The sequence below is a fragment of the Fusarium falciforme genome, chromosome 6 (assembly GCF_026873545.1).
Source record: "Fusarium falciforme chromosome 6, complete sequence".
NCBI classification, from domain to species: domain Eukaryota; kingdom Fungi; phylum Ascomycota; class Sordariomycetes; order Hypocreales; family Nectriaceae; genus Fusarium; species Fusarium falciforme.
The window spans coordinates 2501408-2520657 of record NC_070549.1 but is presented as its reverse complement, the minus strand read 5'-3'; the positions used below and the strand labels follow the sequence as shown (position 1 = coordinate 2520657).

The 19250-nt window shown below is 52.7% G+C and overlaps 8 protein-coding genes across 8 annotated transcripts; 4 read left to right on the top strand and 4 right to left on the bottom strand.

Annotated features, from left to right (window-relative positions):
* Window positions 1–544: 544 nt before the first annotated feature.
* On the bottom strand, window positions 545–1233 carry NCS54_00834600 (60S ribosomal protein L34-B; the record flags this gene model as incomplete). The annotated part of the gene is made up of 3 exons (XM_053153735.1): window positions 545–733; window positions 988–1111; window positions 1196–1233. The coding sequence occupies 3 exons, from the start codon at window positions 1231–1233 to the stop codon at window positions 545–547; spliced, it is 351 nt and encodes a 116-aa protein (XP_053009710.1).
* Window positions 1234–1892: 659 nt separating this feature from the next.
* NCS54_00834500 (Hypothetical protein) lies at window positions 1893–2392 on the bottom strand (the record flags this gene model as incomplete). Its single annotated transcript, XM_053153734.1, has 2 exons — window positions 1893–2210; window positions 2273–2392. 2 exons carry the CDS (start codon window positions 2390–2392, stop codon window positions 1893–1895), a joined length of 438 nt encoding a protein of 145 aa, XP_053009709.1.
* A 717-nt stretch (window positions 2393–3109) lies between these two features.
* On the top strand, window positions 3110–4233 carry NCS54_00834400 (Hypothetical protein; the record flags this gene model as incomplete). The annotated part of the gene is made up of 1 exon (XM_053153733.1): window positions 3110–4233. Exon 1 carries the CDS (start codon window positions 3610–3612, stop codon window positions 4231–4233), a length of 624 nt encoding a protein of 207 aa, XP_053009708.1. The 5' UTR covers window positions 3110–3609.
* Window positions 4234–8344: 4111 nt separating this feature from the next.
* On the top strand, window positions 8345–9668 carry NCS54_00834300 (Chitinase; the record flags this gene model as incomplete). Its single annotated transcript, XM_053153732.1, has 5 exons — window positions 8345–8370; window positions 8427–8573; window positions 8626–8650; window positions 8711–8942; window positions 8998–9668. 5 exons carry the CDS (start codon window positions 8345–8347, stop codon window positions 9666–9668), a joined length of 1101 nt encoding a protein of 366 aa, XP_053009707.1.
* A 2753-nt stretch (window positions 9669–12421) lies between these two features.
* NCS54_00834200 (DNA repair protein rad9) lies at window positions 12422–14058 on the top strand (the record flags this gene model as incomplete). The annotated part of the gene is made up of 5 exons (XM_053153731.1): window positions 12422–12535; window positions 12589–12726; window positions 12783–13146; window positions 13196–13806; window positions 13855–14058. 5 exons carry the CDS (start codon window positions 12422–12424, stop codon window positions 14056–14058), a joined length of 1431 nt encoding a protein of 476 aa, XP_053009706.1.
* A 48-nt stretch (window positions 14059–14106) lies between these two features.
* NCS54_00834100 (Hypothetical protein) lies at window positions 14107–15195 on the bottom strand (the record flags this gene model as incomplete). The annotated part of the gene is made up of 1 exon (XM_053153730.1): window positions 14107–15195. One exon carries the CDS (start codon window positions 15193–15195, stop codon window positions 14107–14109), a length of 1089 nt encoding a protein of 362 aa, XP_053009705.1.
* Window positions 15196–15535: 340 nt separating this feature from the next.
* NCS54_00834000 (Prephenate dehydrogenase [NADP(+)]) lies at window positions 15536–17349 on the top strand (the record flags this gene model as incomplete). Its single annotated transcript, XM_053153729.1, has 4 exons — window positions 15536–15651; window positions 15993–16053; window positions 16110–16221; window positions 16313–17349. 4 exons carry the CDS (start codon window positions 15536–15538, stop codon window positions 17347–17349), a joined length of 1326 nt encoding a protein of 441 aa, XP_053009704.1.
* Window positions 17350–17590: 241 nt separating this feature from the next.
* On the bottom strand, window positions 17591–19061 carry NCS54_00833900 (Hypothetical protein; the record flags this gene model as incomplete). Its single annotated transcript, XM_053153728.1, has 5 exons — window positions 17591–17825; window positions 17876–18219; window positions 18273–18614; window positions 18670–18816; window positions 18879–19061. The coding sequence occupies 5 exons, from the start codon at window positions 19059–19061 to the stop codon at window positions 17591–17593; spliced, it is 1251 nt and encodes a 416-aa protein (XP_053009703.1).
* Window positions 19062–19250: the final 189 nt, after the last annotated feature.

Below are 19250 nucleotides of genomic sequence, written 5' to 3'. Positions count from 1 at the left end.
AAGATCGAGAACGTCTAGGAATAAGCAATTGATGGTTGGACAAGAGCTGGGCTTGGTGTTTGCAGGGTTCAAGTGGAAGAGATTCAACGTGGGGGATGGATATTTTTTCCGGTCCCGCACGTCATGATGATTGCTCATCAAAGCGCAACAACAATCTCTATCACTGGGGTGCATGTTCTCTACGAGTCACTGATCACAAGACTTGAATCCACAAAGGGAATTAATTCAACCTCAATGCGCCAGTAACTTTTCACCTAGACCCCGGAACATAAGCCAAAACCTTGGCACTCACTTCACCCACGCAAAGAAGCCCCGGTATCACTCATGCAGACGGCAATCCAGTCCACGCCAGCTTGATGTTCTTTTTTCATTCAAACCACCAAGAGGAAGGTAACAGTCCTAAAGACGGCAGACGGCCAGCCATTCTGGCCCCGGCCCGATGTATCATGCAGTCCCTTTTGCCCTAATGAACACCAAAGCAGTGAACCGAGTCCCCAGAGTTCCTTGCCCTTCCCGCGCAGAAAAAGCCAACTAGAAATTGCATTTATTTCTTCTTCTGGCTCTGCTCCTGCTCCTTCAACACCTTCTTGACGATCTTCTGCTCCTCGATGAGGAAGGCACGGACAATGCGGTCACGGACGCAGCCACCGCATCGGGAACCACCGTAGGCGCGCTGGACGGTCTTCTTGGGCTTGGAGATCTGGGAGTACTCGCGGGGTCGGAGAGCGGGAATCTATGAGACGGGAGAGTTAGTCCTTGTGTTCTGTGTGACTAGGTCCGAGAAGCCCTTTGTGGTGGTGAATGTTTCGAGACGAGATGAGAGAGGTTGGATAGAGGGTTCGTTCGGTAGAGAATCCAGCCGGTGTGGTGTGTCGGTGTCCTCGTCTGCTGTATGCGTGTCCTCTATCCAGGTCCCGACACTCATCATGCTCGTCTCGTCCCATCCGCCACGTCGCAAAGAATTCGCTGCTGTCGAGTTCGACTTACGCCAGAGAGCTTGGAGCCGCAGTCACCGCACTTGGGGACAGTGCCGCGCTTCTTGATGTGAAGCAGGCGGAGGTCACCACCGGGGGTCTTGATGACCCGGGTTCGGTTGGAGGTGGTGTTGTAGCTGTTGGAGAAGCGCAGGTTAGCCACGACGGTCGCCAGCAATGGCTCGAGTATTCATTTCGAGTCCATCTAGACAGGAACTCACCCGTTGCGGCGGCGGTAAGTGACTCGTTGGGAAACCATTTTGGCGGCTGGTGGTCGTCGGGAGTTGCAATGAGGATCTCACCAAGAACAAGAATGAATTTCGAGGCTTTTGGAAATTTTGTGTGGGTGGGAAGCTGGATTGTGCCCGCTAAACCGACGAATCAGAGTGGGGCAGTGGGCTGCCCGGATGCCTCACGTGACAATATTCTCTCTTCACCTGAGTTCTTCCACTCAGGATCTGGTTAGCTCCACATTGAAGGAGACCGACGAACAGGCTTTGAGCAACATATTGGATCCTTTCTTCTCAGGCTCATGTTACTCAGGACAGTCGAGTATGGGCGAACTCGTATTTCCGGATCATGACCGAGGAACTTGTTAGCCAAGGTTCCTTTCGGGATGCGGAACTAGTTGTCGTGAGTTGATTGACAGTATGAATATGACCAGCGAGCAACCGACGGATAATCAGGGTTGGTCACTGGCCGAGTTAAGCGAATCTGTCACCGAGGCGAGGCATAGGAGAGTTGTAACAATAGACGGGGATGGCATTGTCTAGATCCTTAACCTGACTGGATCTATGTAGCCCAGACTTGGATCTGAGCAGTGCAACTTTACCTGACATTACCTAGAACCTGTATCTAAAAGAACGCCCTTAATATCACGTCAAAGAATAACCATAAAACAAAGCATCATGGACATCATCATTTCTTGTCAAGAGTGAACCAGTCGGGGTGGTCCTGGTGCCGCCATGGCACGATACCATTCGGCTCCTCTGCTTGCCTCTTCTGGACCTGAGCAGTTATTTGCTGGCTGAAGTCATCGCGCATTAGTTCGGTGAACTCCTTGACGTTGTTCTGCGCTTCAGTGATGGACTTCATGTAGGCGGCAAACATGGCGTCGGCTGTGATGAGATGCATCAGATGAAGTTGTTTCAGTGTGGGAATAGGGCGCCTACGTGAGGGCTGCTTCTGCAGAAGCGGCTGGATCATCTGCGGTATGGTGTCTCTCAAGAGCCGAACCTGAAACGAGAGCCGGATCAGCAAGTTTGCGCCTCGGTTTCTTTTCTTGGAAGCACCATTACCTTGATATGCAGGAGCTTGAGCCGCTGCATGGCTTCCTCGAGATGGGCTTCATCCCATTCACCCTGGCCGGCTGCACCTGGCGCCTGGGATTGATTCTGGGTCGGTGGCTGCTGGTTCATGGCAGCAAGGAGTTGTTGCTCTCCGGGCTCAGCTAAACGATGAGTGTGAGGGTATCCAAGATTTGAGGGTGTTGAGCAGCAACACGAGCGCAGCCGGTGGCCGAGACCAGAGGAGACGAGCAGAGGGTAACAATGACCAGGCTGGGGAGAGTGCACACGGCTCTGTTGTTAAAAAGATCACAAAAAAAAGCCACTGCGTGCAGCAGGTGCAACGAATAATTCTAGAAAGTTAAGGTTGGAGGTTGATTCCCAGCTGCGTTTGCCTCCGCGTCGGGGACGGGTCTGGGCGACATGCGTGGGGCCAGGGGAGGAAGAAGCTTTGACGTTTCGGTGTTACCACATCTCTCGGGTTATTTTGCCTGCGAGCCAGGTACTACTATCAGAACCGAGTCGGCTGGCAGCAAGGAACCAGGAACGGCCACCCGCACCGTGCCGATCTGGTGACATGCGTGTTGGTGGTCTTTGTTGAAAGAAAGAAGAGCAGCATCACTGATAAAAGTAATATCTTCTACGAGATGCAAGCAGATTTTGAGACGGATTGTATCCTCTCCGTGCTTTGGGCGAGCCCGCATCGCTGCGCCAGGCCGCTGCCAGATGCTCAATTGTCAGTCTATCACGTGCTAGCCATGCAGCTTGGGGAACTCAACTTGACGTGGGAAGTCTCGCATCACCAGTTCCAAGAATCTACCTTCCTCTCAAAGACTCGAGGATATAACCACCATCTTCCCCCATCACCGAAAAGCATTGCCTTTGTGCAGCATCCTCGTCGACTCTGATACACCCGTCTTCCTCTCTTTCTCTTCAGCCACACCCACGCCCTTCATTGAGCTACCTTCCGAATTCAACACTCTTGTTCTCTCATCTGCACGGAGCCGCCGCGACAAGAAGCTCCCGCAGAACGGGTACGTACTTCTGCCCCTTGCTGCAGGAGGAGTGGGCCTCGTTCGGACCGGATCAACACTAAACCTTGTAAGTGCTGTCGTCTTGTTCAACAGTGCGGATTGGAAAAATCCTTACAGCCCAGCCTCTTGCATAGTACATACCTACATCGACCGAATATACGACGACGAACTACGACCAACAGCGACTGCCCAGACGCGATTATCCCAAGCCTCTTATACCGCTACCACGGCCGCTCTTCTCTGGCAAGACACTTGCCCTCCCCACTTTCCCCAAAATTCCCCGTTACAACCGCCACCCTGGCTCAAGCAATCGTCATGCCGAATACACCACCTCCAGCGCTATTACCCCCACCAGAAGGCATCTTCAGGACGTTTGATGACTTGATGGCCTCTGTTCAGCGCGTCGCCAAGGATCAGGGCTACGGGATTGTCAAGTTGCGCGCCTCCAACTATCGCGACGGAAAGCCTACCCGTTACGATCTTGTCTGCGATCGCGGTGGTGTCAAGTATAACAGCACCGCCAAGAAGCGCAATCCATCGACGCGCAAGATCGACTGCCCTTTCCGTGCAAAGGCTGTCTGCGAAGTCCAGCTTGGGAATCAATGGCGCTTTGCCATCCAAGAAGGTCGTCATAACCACGAACCCCGGGTTCCCGCTGGCACTCCCGGCCAAGAGAACGCGCCGCTGGCCACCTCGATCCGCTCCTTCACCAACAAGCTCGATCGCCTCAACCACGACATGGCCCAGGGCCTAATGCGCATTGAGCAGCGCCTAGATAACATCGAGAAGAGGATGGAGAACCTCGAAGCGCGAGCGGGAGGATACGAGCCCCGATTCCAAGCTATCGAGTCCAGGCTCCAGGGGATGGAGGGACCGCGCATGGACGGTATGGGGATGGACGATGTTGAATCGCGCCTCCTGGCTTCAACGGTCATGTAGGAGCATGACTACACCACCATCAGTACTGCTGCGAGCTTTCCGGGTCTCTCCAGGCGAGAGACGCGTCGGGAACCCCCACAGCGGGATGATTAAACACGGCATGCGCGTGTCACTGCGAGTTTGACGGGGCATTTTGGCCAACAGTCAGTCGCAGGCCCAGCGGCCTTGTTTCACGACTTGCAGGATCCAAATGACAAACACAGTCATGAATGGAAAAGCGATTGTTCACGGAAACGACTTTCTACAGCAGGACGTACGATTGATGGAGGTTCTTCAGGATTGTTATTGATGACAAACTGCGGGATTGTTCTGGGCGTTCAGGGAAATGGGCCCACAAAGTTGAGGGCTCTGCGAGATTACTACTACCCCTTCATGAAGGCGCGCGCAAGGGAATGTTTCGGTCATGTTGGTCTTTTTGTCTGTTTGTTTTCATTTCTTGATTCCTGTTTCTACTTTTTTGAGAGAAGGGCACCCGTCCGGGTTTTTTTGAGCGACAAGTGAGTTGCCCTGGGTCACACCTATGGTGAGGCCGAACAGAGGGTTTAGTGTGTCAAAAGGACTACTTCTTTTAATGGGACTGGATGAGTATCTCCAGATGTTCTCATCTCGTTAGGACTGAGGATAGAGTATCCAGAGATGGAGGGTGTGTACAGTGCCTCAAGGCGACGAAAACCCTACCAAATGTATATGTCTGCCCATGTGGCTCTCACGTTTGTCTTGTCTTGTACCATGTATGTTTATGGGCCCCTGAAGCCATCACAGACTGTTATTGTCAGGGCATTTCTTTGGGGCGGCTTGTCTCGTTGCATGACGGCTTGACATGAATGAAGCCCTGTTGTATCCATCAAGACACTCACTTTTGCATACTGTACACTTTTCTTTGAGCTCGGACCTCCTCTTGGATGCACCTTTCCATGTGGCATTTCCTAAGCGGCGTTTTCTGACCATGGCCGTTGACGCCTTGCACACTGTAGGCAAGCAAACATTTCCAATCTCTCAAGCACACCGGCCCCACGCATTGGATATTCTGCACCAGACGACCTGCAGTAGCACATCCCACCATGATGTTGCTTTTTTCCCTTTTGTCTTTTCTTTGACCTCTGACCCCTCGAGGCGTGGAGAGGTTGCATCGAGTACTCTTGGTGTTTATGTGTGTGTGTGCATTGTCGCTCTTGTGCGACGGTGTTTGGAAGAGTGAGAGAAGGATCGACAAGCATGAGCCAGGATCTGGGAGTCCAGGGACTTGGGTACGACTCTTGGAAGGGTATGATTTTATCTTGTCGAGTTGAGATGCCCTGCAGCCACTCGAGGTACGTACAAGCGAAGGCTGTCTTTCTTTCTCCCCATGCCCATGCTTGGGCCCATGTAGGACAAAGGCGCCTCGACAAAGTGGACCGTCCTTTCAAGCTTACAATTAGGCTATTTGCGGGATAAACGACTTTCTTGTCTCTCTCACACACTCTCAAGCTAGAGGAAGCCTCACGAACAAGTTTGGACATCAGCTCCGCTCCCACCAACAAAAGAGATAGAGAGCCATGCAGTCCCAGCTTCATGGGGTTAGCAAACGCCGATGCCAGACGCAGCCTCACTGGGCGCCTCCCCAACTGGCCCGACACTCTGGTAACGACGATGAATGGCTTTTTGAGTATAGTGCTCTTATTCGCCCTCGAGGTTTCGCGGGCTTCGTCACAGGGCATGAATCACACGAATCCGAGCGTGTCTTGTTTACTGTTGTAGAACTGGGGAGGGGGGTGCCAAATTTGCCGCAGTGTGTTGGTTCACCGCTGCGCTGAGCCGGCAGGCCATTGAGTGAGAGTCATCACATACAGAGGGAGAGGCAAACAATCCAGGTCCTCGGCATGGGGTCGACGGGCTGAGGGGGGCTGAGCTGACATCTTTACGTCTTACTCCGCCCTGGATCAGAAAGCCTCCGAATTGACAAGGAATGTGTTATTCAGATTTTCGAGAGAAAAACACAACGAGGTCAGCTGCGTGGCGGGGAGAGGCATTGGCGCGCCCTGAGGCCACGCGGTTTCAAACAAGCTGGACATACCATGTTGGCACCCGTCGGCCTACCTACAGAGACTCGAGAGTACCATTCGGTGGCGGCTGCCTGCAGTCCAACCGCGTGGATGGCTAGATCCGCGGCATCTCTGCTGTGGATGCAGCATCCCGAGTCACAGGGATGCCAGCTGCCCTACCCCTCCAGCTGCTTGTACGCCGAGCCCGTCAAAGCGGGATGCCTTGTGTTACCAGAGTTACAAGGTCACCCCCTCCCTCGCGGCAATGTTTTCTTTCTCGAGGATATCGTCAACATGGCCGAGTCTGTTTGCTAATAACCGCGAGGCCTCGAGCTGTTGGCCATGCACACTGACCCGGTCATTTCCACACCGAGAAACCTGCGTATGACGATCTTACCGTCTGCATCTGTCTGTCACAGAAACTGAGCCAACAAACACGAAACTGCCTTGCACGACCGATAACTGGGGGGCCGAGATTCGAGGCCATCTGTCCCTGCGGCTATCCAGCTCGCCCCCTGATGTGCCGCTCTTCCGAGTTGAGTATCCCGATGGCAGTGTCTGTCGTCGACTACTGATGACTCGGCAGGGGGTAGACAAGGCGTTTGTTTGACTCTCGGTTACGTGCTCGAGTTCACTTTTGCTATTGCCAAAGGACATGTCCAGGAATGGCGATGTACGAAGCGAGGCTGGCAAACTCCAAGCTGCCTCAATATCTGGCTCCCAGCATCACGACCAAGTCCTTCCTAGCATGCCACCTCGCAGCAAGCATCCTTCTTTCCTCTTCAGATCATGTCAGAAGAGTCTGAGACACAGGTATCCTGATAAACTCTCCAGCTTCCAAACCCGGGAAAGCAATCTCGGTACCACTTGTGAGTCTGGTGATACCCAGGCTCCCTGGAGGCCGTTATCCGAGACACGAGGCCCATCGCCACGTGCTTGCATTTCCCGAGATCAGGCCCAAGTTTCGTAGGCACAGTATCCGCATTCCGGGTATCAAGTCAGGGAAGTCACCTGAGAACCCGGGTGGTTTGGCAAGGCTGGATGCATCAGAGACCAGGCTACCCGCTGCGTGGATAGCCTGTTTGGCCAGCAGCCCTGTCTAGCAGAGAGGTTGGAAGCCTTGTGACACAAAATGAGGCTTTCGTTCCGCTTGCAAACATGTTGGCCATACGATTTTCGAGGAAGCCGCATACCCGAGGTTGAAGCCATGGTTCTGGTTCCGCTTGTATTTGCGTGCCAGTTCGGGGACAATCTCCAAGGTACTCGCCCATCGTGACATCCGTTCTTGACTAATTTAATCATGAACGAGATGATCGTAGATCGAACCGACGGGCACAGTCCATATCTTTCTATAGGAGCAGTTCTCAGAATACTTTGTGATCATGCTCCGTTTACACAACACATCGGGAACAGTAACTTGGCATAGATAGTGCGAATATCGACATGGATTGCAGTTGATTTACGCTTCTGGCAAGCACACATCAATGACGCTGTCAACTCGTGGCATTTGTGCCTTGCATTAGTCTAGCTTGAATAGAGCGGACCGAGTCTCTTGGGCTCAACCACTCCCATCCATGATGTAAATAGTAGGACCTGTTACCCACGAAATGCAAACGCCAATATCATGTGCGGCTCCGATCGACGGCCGGGATCAACGACGACACTGACTGGATCCGGTTGGGTGTTCCAGAGACCAAAGTCTATATCAAAGTGGACGGGGTGACGATCACCGAGTTATAGCCAAGTTGTGGTCATTTTGGGGCATCTTTAACACGAAAGGAATTTGAGGAGTTGCGAGTATCAAGACGACATTACTTCGTTGGACAGTGTAGAACCTATTATCAAAAACAGCAGTAAGGTATCACACAATGCCAGCGCAATACTGTAGCCATATGGATCTCTTCTCAAATAATTGCACAACAACAGAATGATGCCTGGCTTTCTCCTTGTCATGTTCACCATCTACAGCTTAGATAAGCGCCCAGACAACATTCTCAATCTCAACACGTCTTCTCGTCCTCGGAAACCCACATAGGATACGAGAACAGACCCAATCACCTCACGACAACTCACACCTCACCTTGACGAAAATGATACGGCCTGCGGGGTCACCACGGTGAGTCCCTGTCGATCTAGGCACTCGGTGGGGTAGTCAGATCGATCTGTCCCAAGATCATCATCATCAGCATCAACATCAACCAACATGTCTGGACCATACGCCAACGCCGTCTACTACCCCTCGTGGCGCGTCTACAAGGAACGTCCACCTTCTTCCCTGGACGTCTCCTCCATCACCCACGTCTTCTACGCCTTTGTCGGGTAAGTCCTCGAGCCAGCTACAGATTGCCAATCGCAGGCTAACATGTTCTAGCGTCAACGAGGATGGAACCCTTCGGGTATGCAGCCGCCTATAATGCAACCTCTCTGAAACATGGAACACTCACTTATATCCGCAGACCCTCGACGAATGGGCCGACAATGTCATGGAAGTCGACAGCGAGAAGGGCTGCCTTGCAGCCATTGCCAAATTGAAGACCGAAAACCCACACATAAAGACTATTGTGTCTATCGGCGGAGGAGGAAGCAGCAACGAGTTTCCTGGCTTAGCCGAGAGCGAGGAAGCAAGAGAAACGTTTGCGCAGCAGATAAAGGAGTTTTGCGATACCCATCAGCTTGATGGTGTCGACAGTGAGTGTGCCCTGAAATAAGGTGCAAGCAGAGAGGCCAACATGTGTTTGAACAGTTGACTGGGAACATCCTCAGACTCCTGAGGCAGGACAGAATTATCTTCTGTTCCTTCAAGCCATTCGACAGACTCTCCCGGCACCCGATTACCTCTTGACCAGTGCCCTTCCTGTGGGTGAATACTGCCTCAAGCACCTTGACCTGCCAACTGTAGGCGAGTTGCTCGACTTTCTCAACCTCATGGCATACGACTTCACCGGTGCATGGACCGACGTCTGCGGCCATCACGCGCAGCTTCTCCCTCCAGGTGAAGACGACGTTTATCCAACTCTCCGCAGCTCGTGCCAGGCTGGCGTCGACTATGTCATCAACCACGGCTTCCCAAGCCACAAGGTTCTTCTCGGTATTCCAGCGTATGCCAGATACTTTAACCAGGCGCGTGGTCCAGGCCATCCCTTTGAAGGCGCTGGGGAGATGGACTATTGCGACCTCCCAGGTGAATGGGTCGAAGGTGCACATGTCGATGAAGGCGTTGCCGCGGCGTCCTTTGTCGACGAAGGTGGCGACAAGGGCTTCGTATCCTTTGATGTCCCCGCCACGGTCCGTATAAAGGCCAGATATGCAAAGGCCATGGAATTGGGAGGTCTCTTCTACTGGACCGGTGCTGGAGATCGAACGGGCGATGAGAGCTTGGTCGCTGCGGGCTGGAACGAACTTCAATGCGCATAAAGTGATGGCATGGCATGCAATTTGAGATAAGCAAGCCTTTCTTGTCATTCGACAATCATGTTGGGCAACTTAACTTAGGTTTTGGGTATCTACCTAGTGTGTTAGTGTCCATGTTAGCCAATGTAGGTAGTTCACCATGAAGAGTTACTCCTTTCAACTCATCAATTAAATAGTTGCAAAAATTCCGAGCCTTGTGAATGAGTTAAAAAAAAAAGAAATTCGCATTACATTAAGGGATCTAAGGAAGCTATAAGAAAAAGGCATAGTACAATCTCGATGGACTCGAGTTGGGCCGTAACAATCTCAACACCTACAATCAGATGGCAATGAAAGGCATTTGGAGACTTACCTTGTCGGTTCTCTCTCATCCTCTAAAACGGAGTATAGCTATCTGTGGGCACGTGTTAGCGATCAAAAAGATGGTAGGCACTCACCGAGGCAGTTGGTGGTCATCCCCCTGCCGCTCGCCGTTTGGCTCTTCGTTCAATCTGCTGGCCGTTGGGCTATTTCCGTTGAACATCGGGCCTTCTGAACTAACGATTCGGTCTTAGGTCAAAGACGGTTGCTTGCTAAGTCCCGCCACCTCTTGGGCCAAGTCACTGGCCAAGCTGAGCTTCTCAACCTGCCTCGCCACCTCCTCTACCAGCCCCCGGCCTTCCGGGTGCAGATAGTCACTGAGAAGCTGGTCCAGGTATTCACCATCGAACCAGTCATCAAACTCCCACGTCGGCTGCTCATCAACCGATGAAGCTGGATCTGGGGCTGAGGCTGGGGCTGGGGCCATATCAGTAGTAGAATTCGCGAACAGTGGAGGCAATGTTGGCTCCTGCGGCTGTTGCTGCATCATAGGCATTTGCCGCAGCGCAGGGAACGTCTGGAGGGATCTAGCAGGAATTGGGCGCTGTCGTCGTCTTCGTCGTCTTCGCCGTTCTTGTCGTTCTGGCCATCCTTGTCGTCCTTGTTCAAGATGCTGCTCTAGACGCAGCTGTCGATGCTGATCAATTGTCATTAGCAAATCGAAGAGCTCTTCAGCCTCCTGCTCCTCGACCACTTCCGCTTCAGCGTGGGAGCTGTTCGCACGTTGGATAACATTGGTCAAGACCTGACCAAGCCTCTCTCTTGCGTGTCTAGCTTGCTCGTCAGTTACAGAGCGAGCATCTGTTTCAAAGCGAGGTCTCTCGTATGGATTGAATCGACCCCGAGGGATCCGGCCGGAGCGCTCAGAGTCGCCGGCTCTTCTGCGGTGATTTTCTCTGGGCATTTTGAAGGGCCTGTGTTTGCCGACGTTGTTCAGTGAAATTGTCAGTAGCTGGCAGTTGGCTTTGGCAGATTCCTGTGGCGATGTCTGGACAGTTGTGTCGGAGATGGGAAACGGGACGATTACAAGGACCAACCCTTCGATATATATAGTAAACGAAATTCGTATAAACCCCCAAAAGACATGTTTATTCGACGGTGTCCATTTCGAGTCCTGACACGACTCGACTGGTCGCATTTGTAGGGATTGTGTTCTGGATGTGGACGACACTGTCCGGATATGCATCGATTTGGCCATCGGATTGCCGAGAAGTTGGTGCCCATTTGGACAATCTGCCTCTGGATTTGGGCAAGCCCTAAGTGATGATCATAGGTCCGACCGAGAGCGCATCATAGGCTGTTCAGTCCACAGCCTGGACCTCTTGGGAGAGTAAAGGTTGCTGAACAACATTGTCCATATGTGTCCATGTTCAGCGACCATTTTGAGTCGTCGTAGTGTTCAAATTATGTTGTGGGGGGTAATTATCAGAGCAAGAACGTAGCTGCTGCTCCTTTCTTTCGTGGTTGTTTGAAGAGAGGATAACTGATGGATGGTCGCGTAGGCAGGTTGAACACCATCCCTGTCCAGCTGATGATAGCCGACATATCCTAGGTGTGGCGTCTAGCCAGCACCGCCACGGCGCTTACGTCAAGGCATGTCACTGGACGCCTCCAGAGGCCTCATGGTCCCTGCCAAGGAAGTCATTGGCGTGCGTGCCCAACAACAATCAGCGACTCGTATAAGAGCGATCGCCGACCCCTCATCACCTTATTTCTTGCATTTCAAGCTTCTTTCAACGACATCCTGCGCTAGACTTTTGAACCTATCAAGGTGAGTACACCCTCAAGACTTCTGAAGCGCCGTGAGCTGACTGGGCGATACTAGATCTCCCTACCAACCACTTTATAGAACCTCACAACAACAAAAACACACACCATGGGTCTTTTCTGGTCAAAGGGCATCGGTGGTCGCCATTTCGGTACCAGCATCCACGTCGACAAGAACGGTGTCCGACGAGGCCCCTGGCGGTTCTCGCTCGGCAAGTTCAGCTGTTTCCGAGCTTGAGGCGGGAACCCATCTTTCTTCCCGACGTGGCGACTTCTTCTGTTAATCCGCTGAAGGATCCCGGTATTACGAGACTACGACACTGGCTTTGAACGAGTTTAGCGATAAATTGTGACACGCAGAGAATGGCGATATGAGCCTTGGGTTAATAGAACTTCTTTTCCTTTAAACAAGTTGGCAATAAAACATTGAGTTCAATCGCGCCGGCCCATGATCCAGGGTAGCCGACCAAGTGGGGTTATGCACTTACCGAACTTGTGACAGGCACGCGTAGAGCAATCGTGAGTGACGACAGTTCAAGTTTATGAAGAATTCCACGTCTTAATCGTGACTCTGTTCTTTAAACTCCACCATGGTTCTTCGCTGATCCATCACCTACTCAGAAAGCGTCATGGCGCTTCTCAATTTCACACTGAGCGAGGAAGGCGTCTCGGCTTTTCGTGACGCCCTCATCTGCCTGAACAAGTTCAGTGATGACGTCTCACTGGAAGCCAGGAAGGATTCTGTTGGTGCCATCCCAACCAGAATCATCAGTCGCATTGCTTACCCACATTGCAGTTTGTCCTCACTACGCTCAACACTTCCAAATCCGCATACGCAAGTGTCAAGTTTGCGACCGGCAAGTTCTTCTCGCGTTACCAGTACCAAGGCAGTCGCCAGTTCCGTGATCGCTTCTACTGCACCCTATACATCCGGGTGAGCTCTAACCCGGGACCGTCGCTTGTATGCCGTGATGTTAATGCCCCACACAGGCTCTGATCTCATTGTTCCGGAGTCGCACCGCTACCGACACACAGAGGGATGTTGAGAAGCAGACGCTGATCGAAAAGTGCGATGTCGCCATCGAGGACGGAGAGGGAATCCAAAGCAGATTCATCGCCCGCATAATTTTCCGAAATGGACTGACTTCAACCCACCGGCTTCCTTTCGAGGTGTCAGTCCCTGTCCACGCCAAGTTCAACAGACAGGATGCTCCTCACCACTGGACTATCTCATCACGGACGCTACGGCAGCTGATGGACCACTTTGGCCCTGGCATCGAGTTTCTTGACATCAATACTGACGGCGACCATGTCAACTTTACGTGCTTTAGTGAGAAGACAGTCAGCGAGGATGGTGCGTTCCTTCATGCCAATGTGTGTTTCTGTGCTAATTGTCTGACTAGCGGTCCTCAAGAAGCCTCTTCAGACATCAATTGCCGTTGAAGCCGACGAGTTTGACGATATTGACGTCGAAGATAAACTCCACATCGTGATTTCCGTCAAAGACTTTCGCGCCATCATCCAGCATGCTGGTATTGCCGGTAACGATGTCTCGGCCCGCTACTCAATCCCTGCCCGACCAATCCAGCTCTCCTATACCGGAGATGCCATCTCATGTGAATTCCTCATCATGACCGTCGGTGAGCGTGGCAGCAACCCTACACAGAGGACAAAGAAGGGCCGTAAGAATGCGGCACAAAACACAGGACCACGCCTCGAAGCCACCTCACGTAGGACGAGTGTGGCGCCGTCGGAATCACAACCCCCTCGACCGCAAGTGCCTCCTCCTGCATCAAGACCTCAGCAGCTTACTCCGCAAATGAGCGTTGCTAGAGCCAGCGCGTCGCGCATAGGAGCGTTTGACTTGCGGCCCTCTCAGAAGCCACCGCCTCCTGCGACCATGAGATCCGAGAGCTTGTTCGTCGAGGATGAGGGTTGGGAGCCTATCAACTATGATGAAGATGCCGAAGAGGAGGATAACGCGAGACTAGGATGGGATCATAGTGCGGATCCTGTAAGTCTAATAATTCCTTCTGCGTCTGGAGAGAAGCTAACTTGGCAGAATCCCTCTGTTTTCCATATGAACCGGGCTGAGGAGAGGCCCAAGACCACGGAACCCGAAGCGGCGGCGGAACCCGAGCCTGAGCCTGAGCCAGAGCCAGAGCCAGAGGCTGAGGCACCAGAACCAACAGACTCGGAATCGGTATTTTTGGAGCCAACACAAAAGCTGGCCGACGTCGAGAGCCTGGCTCTTTTCCCGGATTAAAGATGCAATGGGACCGGTTGATGATGGCGTTGATTTTTGAGAATGGGTTCACTCAGATGTAATGAATACCCAACTGGTGGCACAGCCTGCCCCAACTGCTCCTATCTTGGAGCCAGAAGGGATGAATTTTGACGACGCAATGACGTTCCATCGACCCTTGACATCATTATCCTCAACTTGAGGGCCACAGTTGCCGTGTTCACCCCATCCCCATGAGAGGACATCTCCCGTGGTGGAGAGTGCAACAACGTGCTCACTTCCAATTGCGACTTTGCTCAGCTCTGGAAGATTTGGGGGTGGTAGTTGACCGTGATCATCTCTTCCCCAGCTTTGTAGGGAGCCATCCTTGGCCAAAACATAGATATTTCCCCAGCTTGCTCCTACGTCCTTCCACTCACGACAAGACTGAGGTGCGTTGGACTGGATGCCCCATTTGTCTGAACCGAGCACCTTGATGTTTCCACTCTGTGGCTCGCCGAATAGGCAGGTAAATTCCCTGCCGCAAACAGCTCGAGCAACCTTGAAGCCAACGTCTTCGATCTTTCGAGGAGCATGAAGGACCTGTCCAGGACTGCCAGCTTGGGCCTTTCTTCCATTGCCCCAACCATAGGCATCGCCATTGCTGAGAACCACGACGACGTGACCCATGCAAGCAGCCAAGTCAACCACTTCTGTACCCGAGGGAGGAAACTCTTTGATCTGAGTAGCTGATGGTGTGCGTACAATGAGCTCGCCCAGACCGAGTTCACCCTTCATACCAGCACCAAAGGTAAAAACCTTTGTATTCTTGCCATCTGAATCTTTGGCGACGATGATAGAAGCTTCCCACGTCGCCGCGATCAAGTCAATCTCGCCAACCTGGGGTCCACCCTCATTAGAGAGTCGAATATGCCGGAAAACTGGGACATCGGGACCCGAAATCAAGCCGCAAGCCCCGGGCGTCGAGTCGCCGCTCCAGTACAGCTCGCCGGACTTGCTGAGGAGCAGCGTGTGGTTACCCCCGGCTGCGACCTTTGTAATGGGGGAGGCTGGGGGTTCTGGGTGAAAAAGGACCTGCTTCGGCACGGAGACGTCTTCCTTGTGGCCAATTCCGAGCTGCCCAGAGCCGTTGGAGCCCAGGGCAAATACGACCTCCATGGCTTATTACTGAGGGGGGCTGGAAATGAGAAATGGAGACGCTGAGATGGAAGAGGACTCACTTCTGCGAGCTTCTAAGACGCTTGTCTCCATAGATGCATACCCACCAGTCTCCATTGAGCCCCACCATTGCTGTATCGCGAACGGATGATTATGTAAGACGCGCTTATCTCCACCATTGAAAATAACCTCGAACTTTTTTTTCATCTTCAACCTTCTCTCCTCATCAACCCTCACACACCAAGGACTTTCCCAAAGGTCCAACAAAACACTCGTTTGCGGGTGTGAGGATGTGATCCGTGTTCCTCTGCTCCTGCTACCCCATCACGCAGCAGATATCATGGCTTCACAGGTACAGCCCATCCCCGAGGGGATGGAGAATTTCGTCGTTGGTCTGATCGGCATGGGCGACATGGGCAAGATGTACGCCGAAAGGCTGTCTGCCGCTGGCTGGAGGTAAGTTCTGGGTCATTGCGACGCCTGTTCCTACCACCAGCCTCTTCTCTTTTATGGTAAGTCAATTCCCTCTCTACAGCACCAATCCCCTTTCCCTCTGTTATGATGACTAGAGCGCATTTGGCTCGAGTATTGTTCAGGGACGTCTGGTGGCCGTTCCGGTCATTGGACTCCGCCCTGTGCTCTCACTGATGTAAACGCTTGCTACCTTAACTATTCTTTGTCTGAACAACCTCTTCACACCTCGCTTTTGTTAGCCCCTCTTTGCAAGCACACAAGCTAACATTCAAAAGAAGCAGATGTGTAACTCGTGACTCGAACCGTGGTTGACGGTCGACCAGAATTCTAGCCTGCGATAGAGAAGAGAACCTTGAAAGCCTCCAGAAGGAATATGCTGGAAATGTACGGGCTCTCGTATCCTACGCTGCTGCTTCCTGTCGCTGAAAGGTATCAAATAGAAAAATATAGAGATTTGCCGAAATGGACACCTTGTATCCCGCGCAAGCGACTACATCATCTATAGCGTTGAGGCGGCCGTCATTGATCGTGTGATTGCCCAGTACGGACCATGTACGCGCCCTCGTCTACTCTGCTCCCTTTGTGATGTTTTGAATATACCGTAAATATGTGTAAAGTCACTGACACTCTCGCTCTCTCTCAGCAACCAAGCTCGGAGCCATCGTGGGCGGCCAGACATCGTGCAAGTCGCCTGAGATTGCTGCTTTCGAAGCCCATCTCCCTGCAGACGTGTCCATCGTCTCGTGCCACTCGCTTCACGGCCCCAACGTCGACCCCTACAACCAGCCCCTGGTTCTCATCCAGCATCGAGCCCCGGACGAGGCCCTCGCCAAGGTCGAGGCGGTGCTGAGCTGTCTCCGCTCGAAGTTTGTCTACCTCTCGGCTCGCGAGCATGATCGCATCACGGCCGACACACAGGCTGTTACGCACGCCGCGTTCTTGTCCATGGGCAAGGCGTGGCATGCAAACAGGCAGTTTCCCTGGGAGCTGAGCCGTTACGTCGGTGGCATCGAGAACGTCAAGGTCAATATTATGCTGCGCATCTATAGCCAGAAGTGGCACGTCTACGCTGGTCTCGCTATCCTTAACCCCGAGGCGCGGGAGCAGATTGCCCAGTACGCGAGAAGTGTCACGGACCTGTACAAGCTCATGCTCGAGGGCAACTTTGAGGGTCTGAGAGATCGTGTCTACCAGGCCCGAGACAAGGTGTTTGGTCCTTCAACGACATGGGGCACCAGGCCACTGCTGGAGCCGTCTATCCTGTCGTCCTTTTCACTTGGTACACCAACCGACGAGCCCCGACCCAACAACCACCTATCCCTCCTGGCAATGGTGGACTGCTGGGCGGCTCTCAACATCGTGCCCTACGATCACATGCTGTGCAGCACGCCGCTATTCCGTCTACGCCTGGGTGTCACCGAGTACCTGTTCCGCAACGGCGACGTGCTCGACGCCGCCATCCGCACCGCCATCGAGGACAAGACGTATCGCAGCGACGACCTCGAATTCACATTTGCGGCCCGCGCCTGGGCCGAGTGCGTCAGCCTCGGCCACTTTGAGACGTGGGAGAAGCGTTTCGTCAGTACACAGGAATTCTTTGAGCCGCGGTTCGAGGAGGCCAAGGTGGTGGGCAACCAGATGATGAAGAAGGTGCTTGAGAGCCTGAGGGATGAGAACTAGACAGGAAGAGGGATAAACTATCGAATAATGATAACAACTGACTCCAACAATACTCGGATACTAAGAATGTGCGCCCGACTCCTGGATGTTGGTTGATCTGGCTCGTCTGAGAGCGATCGCCGTGACCCCTTTCTGAACGCCGTTGTAGAAATCACCTTACACCCATCCTCTTAATACCAGTGATACTCACAATACCAAACAATACCAACTCTACCACACATACTATGCCTCGTGCACCGCCTTACATCTGAGTCACCACATCGGGCACTCCAGTCTCGACACTCTCCTCTGTGACACCCACACCACGATCCACCCTCAACGGCGCAGGCGTGAACTCGCGTGCGTCGTCGTCGAATCCAATGAGTAGATCATTAGTATCCCACGAGTCGTTGGTGTGGAATAGTGAAGAACTTTCGCTGGTATCTCGTGGCTCGCCCCTCATCTGTCCCAACCTGCGAGCTCGTCTAAATTCACGTCTATCATCTTTGTTAGAACGACTCGCTCGGAAAGACAAGACAGAGCATACCGATTCAACTCTATCGCAGGCCGTGCCGGACTCTCATTTAGGTCACTTTCTCGAGAAGGTGTAGGCATCTCCTCCATGCTAGGTAGGAGCTCAAGGTAGGTCTGCCCAGAAGCCAAAGCGGATTTGGGTGGTTGACGCCTGTGTACATTACTCAGGGCCTTCATTCTATCCGAGTCGCTCTTGACAGCTTGGAAATTTCTTGACGGCTCAAGAGTATACATATCGTCTTTTGTCCGGCGTTGAGGTCGCTGTGACTTCTCACGGCAACTAGCGACCTTATTATCGAGCATGAGCAGCAGATACTCATTTAAGATAGCATCACCATCTGCAAGACTCTCAGGTGGCTACAAAATAAGTCAGCTCTCGTTCATTCTGGAGCATCCCCACCAGGACTCACAGTGAAACGCCTCTGCGGTGGGCCCCTCTGGCCGATTCGCTTCACGACTTCGGAGGAGACGACAGGCTTGCCCCCAATATCCTCAAAGCCAAACCCAATGACTGCTGTCAGAGGTAGTTGGCCATCTGCAATGGCACCCATGACGAGAAAGGCTCGATCGGCGACCGCGGGCCGGCACCACGGACACACTCTGTACTGGCAGATTTGCGGCTCGCCGCAGCTCCACTGTCCTGCGTATATGCTATCGTTCGTATAGGATTCGAAGCCAGGCGGTGGGTGAGTGGTGTTGAAGAGGGCGTTGCTGCTTCTTTTGAATTTCTCCCTGGCAATCATGTTCTTGACCTGTGATACCAACCAAGTAAGCCAGATGGCCCAAGTTGATGCGGTTTCTTCTCACCTCTTCCCGCTGTCTAGAGATGATCTCAACATGTTCGGGTGTGTACTTGGCCATCTCCTCGACAGTCATGTCGCCAGAGCTCAATCTGTCACCCTTTCGGGTCCCCATGGCATTTATCGAGTCGGGATTTGAGGGATCTAATTCTGGCTATAGTTCAATCAGCAACGGTTTTGAGTCTTTGTGATTCCCATAACCAGGTGGGCACTAACAGGTCCAATATCAATGATCTGTTCGATATCCTGCGTACATCGATACAACCAGCCAAACTGGCCACGCTGACGACACGAGCAGCACACTGAATCTTTCTCGTAGACCCGGGTCATGGTCGTGTGCGTACAAGACGGTCTAAACGCTTCAGGCCTCTCATACGTAGGCCTCTGCTGAAACGCCATGGCGAAGAATTGGTTGAGGAGAGCTGAGCCTCACATCGGTGGGTGCTCCAGGAGCGGTTCGTGATAATTAAACAAGACGAAGGTAAACAACCGCTGCGGTATTAAAGATTTGCTTTGAAAGACGAGTACATGGGCAAAAAAGGACAGATTGTTTTTACAAACGGGCGCGGGAGCTTTTCTGAATTTGCC